An 11,462-nucleotide genomic window follows, 5' to 3' on the forward strand; every position below is an offset into this window, starting at 1 on the left:
TTACAAGTTTCATGCAACTTGGCTAAGACTTATGCTGTTAATGTAAACGTGAAATGTATTGCCAAAAACTAAGTCCATTTATGAGTCATTTATCAATAGATAAAAAATTTAAATATTTGAAATAAAAACCAGGTTGGTCCAGTTATCTTTTTGAGACTGTTCCTACATCTTTTGTTAATGAATAAGTAGATAATGAATAATATTATTAATATCATTGAAACACATAGCATTTTAAATTACCAAGTACAGGTGCAGCATCCACTAGTGTAGCCACAAAGAATGCTTTATCATCCTGGAAGTAGAACTGAGGGGAGGTAATTCTGAGTGGTGATGCTCCTGTTGCAGCAGCCACAGCATTTAGTGTTTCAAATAAAAACAATTGTTTGTATACTCTTACAGGGGCATCATAAGTGCCTGAAATTTAAATAACATTACAGTCAATTAAAAGTACTATAAATTACAATAAATATTCAAACTTAAGGAATTTTATCAAGAGTTTTTGTTAAACTAAAGTATTCATGGATATCATTACTGCTCAGGTGGAAACAAGTTTGGTCACAGTACTTTGATTTAAATTTACTCCAATTCCAACACAGCAAAGGAGTAGGGGCATAGGGTTTCCGTTGTGGAAACATCCTGCGCAGCCAAGAAACAACAAAATAATTAAACAGAAGCTTTATTATAACTATTGGCATAATCTCAACAAATATAAAGTTGTTTCTTGGGTGCAGACATACTTTTTCAATCTAAAATATACTTAAAATTTTATGAAAAAACAAGGAAAATCACGAAAATTTAACATAATATGCAAATTAAGTCATAATTTGTTGCCATGGTAACTTGTTCGATGTCAAATTTATTTTGTTTTTCTTAGTATCTTAGACCATAGTCAAGTTTTCAGTTATTTAAGAATATGTATGACAACTTTTAAATTTGCAGTAACTTTTGGGCCAAATAAGGGCCTTATTGCCCCTACTCCTTTGGTTAAAAGTCCTCATTTGGTAACTTCTTTAATAAATCCATTCTCTAGAGAAATCAAACAGTTTTATTTTCAAAATTATATAAGAAACTTATTTGAAGTTCAACAAATCATCAGATGTCACTCCAATAACATGCAATTCTTTTCATGTCAAAGGGTGGCTAAATGAGTCATAATACTGTAGCAAAATATCTTAAAATACAAGATAAATGTCAATATTCCAGTTTAAAATTGTCAAGCATTCAGTGAAATTTCTGTTCAAATTTAGAAGTTAAAATCTTACTGATGACAATCACCGAAAAGGGGTATTTAACAAGTTTAATTAAGTTACCATAAAAAGTTAGTTTAAAACTGATGGTATCTGCTCCTGAAAAACATGGACTGATATCAAATACTGTCAATTCTGGATTCTCTTGGTCAAAGTCGTAAAACATGTAGGTTATGGTCTGTGGTACCTACAAATAAAAGTCAAAACATTTGTTAATATAATTGTTTCTTATAATGAAAGCAGATGGCTAATAGAGCTGCAAGATGAACTTGTGCCTAAAGAATGAAAGAAGAGAACCTGGAATTTAATGAACAACAAGAACCACATGACATACTTACAAGAATGAACTTGAAACATATCGATATTGTACCAAACCTTAAATTCAAACAGATTTACCACAATGTCTACAATTCCCAAAATGTGCAACAACCATACATCTAACAATATTCCGGCTTGAATTAGGAGCAGAACCTCCTTGTAGTGAAGCCAGTTGAAATTGTATCAAATGTCTAGTGCTGTCCATTTTAGAAATGAAGCTGACAATTTATTGTAAACTTTTACTTTAATTTCATTTTAAATTTGTCATTACCTGTTCACCTTTCATTAACCCAACAGGAACCACATTTAGTGTATTATAAAGTGTTTGTTCACAATCTTTATACTGTCCTGAAGACCCCACTCTCAGTGGTGGATTATGTCAGCCACAAAAAAAACAATTCCCAGGATTTTGTTGTCTTTTAATAGTTTTTTTGAATATAAGGTTTTAAGAAACAGCAGCACACTTCAGTCTCAATCCTGTTTACTTTACCAGCTTGTGCTGCCAAACAGTAGTCGTTCACTTGACTTATCAAGTATAAACCAATTTTACTGTGTTGTTTTGTGATACTGCTGCCTCCAAGAATTTAACACTGTTTATAAAGACAACATGGCCTTTTCATTGTTGGTATGTAACTTTTAGTAAAAATTGAAAAATTCGAATCTATTTAGAGGCATCATCGGCTACTTACTGTTGGGAGTGTTACTATAAGTTGTATAGGTATATCACTTCCACCTGGGTTGGTATTTCCATCATTATTTGCCGATGTTTGGGTCATCTGAAAAATATATAAAATTATGAAATACTAGCTATAGAATTATCTAATACCTCTTCATATAATCCGAGAAGATACTCTCATGGTTTCACTTAAGATTTTTCAATCATCTGTCTGGTTTTGTCATATGATTATGACATCACTGAATATGACTATACACCCTTTTTTACTTGCCATGAGCAACACCATAAGAGCCTCTTGTAAAGCATGAGCTGCCTATCCTTCAATATGCAACAGTTGTTTTTCAAGCAGTTTGTAATGGGACAGTTTTAACATTTATTTTTTTAATTTTTTTTTTTTTTCTTTTTTATCTTTTGGTAATGATTCTATGGTACAAATACAGTTTTTTCATATTGTAAGAAAGAAACAGCTTTAAAAGTTCAAAACTTAATGTTGCTCATTGAATCATAAAAAAAAAAAGAGATCAAGGCCAGTACACTATTGCCAGACAGTCAATTTAACTTGATACAAGTAACAAGTAAAATTTACAACATTCTTTAGACTGTATACCATTTCCTACTACTACAGGAGTGGTGGTCAGTATACTTACCTTAAGGTATTACTTATACTAATTAAGGAATTGAGCTTATCATGAGAAGTAAAAATTTTCATATCACTGAACTATGAAAAGAGGTCAAGGTCAGATAACTTTTTTAGATGAACATATATATGATGTGGTTCATAAATGTTTCTTGTTTCTCATTTTTTATATAGATTAGACTGTTGGTGTTCCTGTTTGAATGGTTTTACACTGGTCATATTTGGGGCCCTTTATAGCTTGCTGTTTGGTGTGAGCCAAGGCTCTGTGTTGCAGACTATACTTTGACCTATCATGGTTTATTTTTACAAATTTTGACTTGGATAGAGAGTTGTCTCATTGGCACTCATACCCCATCTTCTTATATCTATATACATCTTACAATAAATCTATACACCCAATAGTCGCATTTTGATATAAGTTAAACTGACCTTATTACAAAAAATTTAATGTCAAGGACACATGCCAGATTGCAACTTCCTACCAAATGTCATCTGTATACATGATATAATGGCTTGTGAATCTCTTTCAATGATATAATTATTATAGCAACAAAACAAAGCTTTAGGAAAAATAATTCTTAATAATTCATATGTTGAAAAAGAGTTTTTTTAAAAACAAAACATTGAAATCCCTCTATATTATAAAAGTACTTACAGCTAAGAAATAATATTCTAGTACAGCAGCATACATAAATCCTCCAAGAGAAAAGTCACTACGGTTTGAAATAAAAACATCACATAATAATCCTCTAGCAAATCTCTGAAAAATTCATAGCAAATATGTAACTTATTATGAGTTTTTCATTACCTAATTTGACTTTTCTTATTATATATAAATGATTAAAAGATGTTTCAAGTCCTGTTGAATAAAATTCAATTGAATTCTGAATATTTTACCTTAAGATTAAATTGTACATGCATCACTTTTCTATAATATATAATTCAATCAATGTTTAAACACTTTACTGGAAATCTTAAATAAGTATACAATTGAGCACATATCCTTATTATATTAATGAAAACCTTGTTATAATTTATATTTCAAACATTGGCTCTGGTACATATGTGTTAAATATTCATGCAGTAAGGTGCAATTACCTGTCCTTCAAATGTAAAGTTACTATCCAAATAGAAGATCTGTTTTGGTGTTTTCATCCTCATAACAAAGGCATTGGTAGAAAGAGATTTAGTAACATTGATGGTAGAATCAAAGGAACCGTTCTGAATAGGAATGATACTGCAGTTCTGTAGAGCCTTGTCAATAGCATAAGCAACACCTGAACAAAAGTCAATAATCATCATTAAAAAGTTTCAGTGTAAGCTTTGTAAAAAGTAGATGTGGATGATTTAGAAGTTGATTGTTTATAAAAAAACAAAACAAAAAAAACCTGAATAATAGACAAAATGTTAAATGAATTTAAAATACTCTTCTTTGCTTAAATGTGCTACAAAAACTCTTTTAAAAAAAGTTAATTTATCTTTTGAGACATATATTCAGGATTGGAGATGCCACTTACAAAATGTACTATGCAATGAGTGGTGGGGATGAGCCACTGGAATAGTCACTATTTCAAGTTTAATGGTATATGATAAGGCCAAGAAATAAGATGAAACACATAAAAGGTTGCTGATTGAATCATAAGTATCTAAAAATAGTCTGATGGTTATGTTTTTTTTCATAGATAATTGAAACCTCTGACAGTCATAATTATATAAATGAATCAGAAATTTGTCAAATCTAACATATCTCTCAATGATGCAGCATAATCATGATCTCTATAGGTAAACTTTTGGTAGAAAAATAAAATACATAGTTTTGTTAATTAAAATATATGAAAAGGGTGGGGTATAAAATGTTTCATTTGTTCAATCTTACAAGAAAAGAATTGAAGTCCCATCTCCTAAACATAATGAGTTTCATGATTAAATTCAATGTTTCAGTTGGTTTTTTTCTCTGTACTGATTCCTAAAGTTCCGTCTTATTTTTACATAAATTACACAAGAAAAATATGTTCAAAGGTTGTGAACAAATTGATAACACTATCATCAAACCAATGAAATACCAATACTCCAAAAAATTGTTTACTCTTTTATGTCAGTGATTTCATCATTAAACAGTGTACTACATGTTTGGTACACTGAATTTCAGTTGATCCGAAGTCAATAGTTTTGAAAATAATGGTTGATATACTAATTGGGGGTTGTAATCCCTGCACCATACAGTGATTTAAAAAATATTCGATCTTCCTTTGGTAGGCATAAGTTCTCCTTTCATTAGACAACTCTGTATCATTTTATTCAAATTGATCAATATAATTTAATTAATATAATGAAGGCCTTTTTTTGTAACACAAAGTACAGACGAACCAGGATATAGGCACGTACAGATGCTGTAGAAAAGCATACATATGTGTAAACAACATCTTTAAAATAGTTTGTGTACCTGTGTTGAAATCATGAATTTCAGCTGCTGCATCATTGTTTCCATAAGGCCATTGGCCACTTGGTCTAAAGTCATATCTCAGCAGGCTGTAATTGTCATCATAGTAAACCTTAAAGTAAAATATCATCAGTGAAATAAATATTCACAAATAAATGGTTTTAAAATTAATGTGACTTGTACCAATAAACAAGAATTATTACATATGACCAATCTAAGAATCACCTCTGTTGTGTTTTCAACCTGAGCACACAACTTCTATATTATTGCAAATGCAAAGTAAAAATAAGTAACAGTCTGGTACCCTCAGGGACTGACAGTTTACTAACAGTAGTAACAACTCATTAGAAATAAAAAAAAAAAAACACTATTTGATTTCTGTGCAATTCAACACATGGTCCTTGAATCAAATTCTTCTTATAAATCATTTTCATGGAGAAAAAATCTATGCTGCTTGAAATCTTTTTCGTCTTTTTAATTTGTGTGGTTCTGATACTTACATCCACTTCTTGTACCCCACCAGTACCAATGATTTCCTCTCTATATATAAAAGCCTGATTTAATTGTGGTATCATTCTTGTCTGCTTTCTTCCTGGACAGACAACTCCTGATGGAGTCTACAATAAACAACATATTTGATATAATATTTGAATGAATATAAGAAGTTAATATTGATTATTATTGCATAGCAATATAATATTTCCCACAGAAAGTAACCAAAAGTTAGCATGCAATAAATTCTAATATTGCACTAGTACAATAAATCTGCAAAATTCATGACGTCATCAACGACAAAATCTTAGTTTAAATCAATTTTTACTTTCAAATATTATATTGCTATACAATAAAAGGGTTATTGCATGAATATTGGGGAATATTGTCCCTCGTAGAACATATATTGCACTCGCAAGCGTGTGCAAATATAAAATTCTACTCAGGACAATATTCCCCAATATTCATGCAATAACCCTATAATATACACAATGTTTAAAGATTTGACATGAACAGTAGAACAATGTTTGTGACTTTGAACCTCTTCAAAGTTTAAAGACATTCTAATTTATTTATGGCAATCTTTCTGGTTGTGGACAACAATCATCACACCAAGTGTCATTAATATCTCTCAGACATTCAAAAGTCTTAAAGTCTTAATTTGTTTATCATGCAGATACTGAGAATAAAATTGTGTCATTTACAAAATACAACACAATGACAGATCAAAAATATTCCAAGTATTATTTATATTCACTCAGGCATTTAAAGGATAAGTTAGATGGACAGACACAAATATTCTAAATTTTTTAATCCACAAAACTTTTTGGTGTATTTGTAAGCCTATCTTATATATATCTGAATACAATATATTTCAGTGAATATTTCTATACAGTCCCATATAACACTAGAATTAAATTGCTATATATAATATAATTACAAAATTGTTTGGACACAGATTTTCAAAATTATCATTCATAAAAATATTGTCCGAATATAAGCCTTTCATAGCTAGCAATATCATATAAAAGAGTGTACTAAAATTTCTATCAGCCAGCAAAAACCTAATACATGTAAAATTAATACAATATATACCTCAAAAACAGTGTGATCAGCATAAACAGCAGCTCTGAAATCTGTGTAGTCATAGTAATGATGTATTTTGTATGTGGTACCATCAGACTGTATCATAACACCAGTTACTTCAGCACGAACTGGTATCTGAGGCCAACCAGCAGCTGTTACCCAGTTTTGATCTAATGATAAATAGTTTTTATTGTTATATCAAAAATGTCTTTCTGATATACAAGTATTACTGCTATATGGTCAAGATTGCTTTCATTTTGCAATGTCTAAGGTGAATTTAAAATTTTAACTTTGCATCACATTATAACAATATAACACATTCAATCTAAATTTTGAATTGGAGTTAATCTTCCTTTGTCCTTTAATGTGTAGTTGAAATTGTATGATTTAGAAAAAATAGATTCTATTCCATCCACATTTTATGTAATTTTCAATTGAATAGTCATCTTGATAATTATACACATCATTTTGTAACCTGAAAATCTGAGTATATGATCATTAATAAACTGCTTGACATCGACATTTTTTAGATTGAAAGAAAGTTCACCCCTCTGTGCTATGATGTCTGTACTCTCTTAAGTAGCCACAAAGCCTCGATAATATAGCCATTAAGCATTTAAGTCAGTAACAATATGATTTGATTGTATTCATGCAAACTTTACCCCAACATGCATTTTCATTATCATATACCAGTATACCTGTAAAGTAATAATCCAGAGTAAAGTTGGCTTTGACTGCTGACCAGTACATACAAGTTCTCCAATGATCTACATATACTCCTCTTATTTGTGTTTTTCCTATGTATTGCTAAAATAAAAATAAACTTTTATACACTGAAATAAGACTAACTCAAGAATTGCTATATAAGCCACCTTTTTTTGCCAGATTAACTTAGATCACAAATATCTTATATGTATATATAGTTGCATGAAATATATCTTTTTAATCATAAGCATGATAAGTAGACTTTCAGTCTGATAATCTTTACCGCAAAGGTTGTGATTTATATTATTTTTCAGCCAGTGTTAGTCAGGCTGTCAATACTTTGTCGACATTTAATGTATAACTTGAGGGACAGGTGTGTAAATTGAGAATCTTACTGGTTTATTGTGAAATTGTTCATGCAATGAGAGCCTGAAGGATTTTAATAATCTGATAAATGAATATGGAAAAAAAGATTTTTGGAACTTTCACACTTGTCAGGATTAAGTGAATCAAATATCAGATAAATAAAAGTGAATATCATATGGAAAATGTAAAAGATCCAAATAATGTTCAGAAATTTGGACTTAATGTTATCTTTTGAAACCCTGTCTTGAAAATTTTCTGAATATAGCACAACTATCTAATAGACATTATTGTAACACATACCTCTCCAAATTTCTTTGCAAAGTGTAATACACCACTGGTAGTAAACACATGTGGTAATCCTTTTATAAACGATAGGCCAAATAAAAGATTATTGTCATCATTGGTCAAGTTGTGTACTACACAAGCCTGGTCAGCTGAAATAAAAGTATCAATTAATATAATTTTATTCTAACCTTAAATAAATTATATTTTGTGAGGACACAAATGGAATATTTAATATTTTATTTATCTTTTTTTTTCTTATTACAGAAAAGACTGACTAGAAACTAAATATATGTAAAGTAAAAACCACTTTTATTTACAAGTTAAGATTACTACTTTTAATAAAAAAATATAAGTAATTTAATTGATTATCATTTCTAACAGACAATTTACAGTTCATAATATGTTACTTATATTTTTTTAATTTGCAAGAGAAAAAATGCTGTTCTTATATTGTTGTGCTAAATCAAGATGAAAAGTAAATAACTGTTACTACTCAAACAGTGTTCGAATTATATTTTGGAGTTGCCAAATGTAATTGAAACCTCAGAGTTTCAAACAACCTTGTTTTATAGTTCATCTTATGTTGTACTGTTACACCACTGTCCCAGGTTAGGGGGAGGGTTGGGATCCTGCTAACATGTTTAACCCCATCACATTCTGTATGTATGTGCCTGTCCCAAGTCAGGAGCCTGTAATTCAGTGGTTATTGTTTGTTGATGTGTTACATACATGTATTTGTTTTTCGTTCATTTTTTGTACATTAATTAGGCAGTTAGTTTTCTAGTTTGAATTGTTTTACATTTGTCATTTAGGGCTTTTTATAGCTGACTATGCTGTAAGGGCTTTGCTCATTGTTTAAGGCTGTACAATGACCTATAGTTGTTAATTTCTGTGTCATTTGGTCTCTTGCTGAGAGTTGTCTCATTGGCAATCATACCACATCTTCTATCTTATACTCATAGAGATTTTACTCAGGTGTCTAGAGCATCAATAGCTCTACCACAAGCACACAAACCCAGTTCTCATTCCCATTTAAATGCACAATTATTAACCGAAAACTAGCAATAGAGACAACATTCTATTCTCTTATAATACTTACGTTGAACATAAAACAGCTGATCATTAGCATAATCAAAAATGAGTTTATATATAGCTCCAGATCTCATTAAAGAAAGAGAAGCTTGATTGTTAGGATTGTCAAAGTATTCTTCTCCTGACATTGTGTAATTTTTGTCTATTATGGCGGCTTCAATTCTGGTCTGGAACGAAGAAGGTAGATTTGGAAATGGTGGAGCTGTAACAGAAAGCATAACATGGAAAATTTAACAATAATTTCATCAAAAAGGTAGGATGTTTAATGTATATACAGTGATATATACATCTTGTATATGAAATAGAAATGGGGAGACCCTTGTGGGTAGTTAAAGACTTTAAAACTCCTTAGAAATAGTAGATTTAAATAAAATAATATTGAATTGTGTTGCTGTGTATTTTTTCAGTAAGGGGTAGATATTTGCAAAATGTTTAAGTATCCTTCAATGCATATACTGTGACAGAATATATAAATGAAGGTCTTGTTTTTTCAAAGAGATTTCTCCTACAGAATTATACATGTACCATCTGTTCATGTTATTGGTATTATGAGCAAATCTTTTCTATTTCACTCACCAATGGGTTGTGAAGTCTACTGTTACTCACCATTAGGGTTTTGATTTTTATTGTACTCATAATAAGGGTTGTGCTATCTATTGAACTCACCATTGCAGTTGTTAGTTGTGTTGTAATTACCACTTATAGCATGATTAGGATTGTGATTTTTATAATTTCTCTATAGAACTTAATAATTCTCAATAGGGTGGTGAATTCTATTAGACTTACCATTAGGGTTGTTGGTTTGTGCATCTGTAGGTTTCTGACAGTACTGTGCTTGTGCTATAACATATTGTACATACAATAAGGAAATCAGACACAGTCTACAAATAGTCTTACTCCCCTGAAAAATAAATAAGCACTAAAATTAAGCTATTTTTTTTTTTATTACATTTCATTTCCCATTAACCTCAATTAACTAAGTGCAGGCACTGAAACTGTATAAAGATTAATGTTCTCATACCTACCAACTGTCATTATTTGACGGAGATTTCCCCAATGGAGGCACACGCACATGTCTCAGAAAAAAATTCCTTTATACCTTAATATCAAAGTATATATACAGAAAATATTTTTCTGAGACAAGTGCCTGCATTCATGGATATTCCCTATTGGAAATGTTGAAAGAGCAATTTTCTCTACAAATTAAAACAAAACAAACAATTTTACCATGTGAATATGATTTTAAAAGTAGGAAGAAGCAAATAAACATCATTAAAACAAATCTGAAGGCCCCTTAAAAGGTTTTGTGGGACTAGGAAAGCCAATTCTTGCATGTAAAACCCCCATGGGCATCTTGAAATGTTTGCAGGTTTGTGATCTATGAAAAAATATGAATAAGACACTGGAGAATCTGAGACTACTTTAACACATATATGTTATAGCTGGGACTGTTGTACTAGTATAATGCACCTTATCGCTATTAGTCCGCCATTACTGGATATCACACAGGTTCCCGTAAATTTTTGACGTCACAAAACAAAATATCCGACGGTACAATGGAAAAGTGATTGTTGTATGCGTCAAAAGTTCCAGCGGCCGGGTCAGCCGGGATTAGCGATAAGGTGTATAGTCCCAAGTAATACTAACAGTGATCTCGGGGAGAATGAGAAGAAAAAAAGTTGTATTATGGTACTTTAACAAAGTAAGAATTTAGCACGGTGTTAAGAATATATTTCATATAAAGTAACAGTATCTCCAAGATAAATCCCGATTGCTAAAGCAAGATCTGTGCATAAAATAATTATCTTAATGCTTTCCTTCACATTAAATACGACCGGAAGTCTCAATACTAATTAACAGAACAATGACGGAAGCGTAACTGAATGGACCCGTTAATTCAAAAACTGCACGTTGTCTGTTTATAATACGGTGGAAGATTAAATTCATAATTAAACTGTCATTAAACAACGTACAACCAAAAACAGATACACGTCTATTATAATTCTACATTGAAAGTTTTGCACTGGACATTCACACGAAGGAAGAGACATGTAAATCTGACATCTGAAATGAGGGGGGGGGGGGGGGGGGGGGGGGGGTAGCTGTTATGCTGTTATG

The 11,462-nt window shown here is 30.9% G+C and overlaps 1 protein-coding gene across 2 annotated transcripts in view; it reads right to left on the reverse strand.

Moving 5' to 3' along the window:
* Positions 1 to 11,462, reverse strand: part of LOC139496211 (uncharacterized) — a 33,152-nt gene that overhangs the window by 12,458 nt on the left and 9,232 nt on the right. The window contains exons 2-13 of one of the 2 annotated variants that reach the window (XM_071284691.1): positions 10,131 to 10,245; positions 9,352 to 9,546; positions 8,268 to 8,401; positions 7,595 to 7,703; positions 6,906 to 7,066; positions 5,819 to 5,935; positions 5,322 to 5,430; positions 3,977 to 4,155; positions 3,534 to 3,638; positions 2,255 to 2,341; positions 1,311 to 1,434; positions 241 to 414 (exon numbers count right to left, since the gene is read on the reverse strand). In XM_071284691.1, coding sequence (XP_071140792.1) covers positions 241 to 414; positions 1,311 to 1,434; positions 2,255 to 2,341; positions 3,534 to 3,638; positions 3,977 to 4,155; positions 5,322 to 5,430; positions 5,819 to 5,935; positions 6,906 to 7,066; positions 7,595 to 7,703; positions 8,268 to 8,401; positions 9,352 to 9,546; positions 10,131 to 10,245 — 1,609 coding nt within the window. Of the gene's footprint in view, positions 1 to 240; positions 415 to 1,306; positions 1,435 to 2,254; positions 2,342 to 3,533; positions 3,639 to 3,976; positions 4,156 to 5,321; positions 5,431 to 5,818; positions 5,936 to 6,905; positions 7,067 to 7,594; positions 7,704 to 8,267; positions 8,402 to 9,351; positions 9,547 to 10,130; positions 10,246 to 11,462 lie in introns of both variants that reach the window. The other variant, XM_071284697.1, reaches the window with a different exon arrangement.

The sequence above is a fragment of the Mytilus edulis genome, chromosome 1 (genome assembly GCF_963676685.1).
Source record: "Mytilus edulis chromosome 1, xbMytEdul2.2, whole genome shotgun sequence".
NCBI lineage: Eukaryota > Metazoa > Mollusca > Bivalvia > Mytilida > Mytilidae > Mytilus > Mytilus edulis.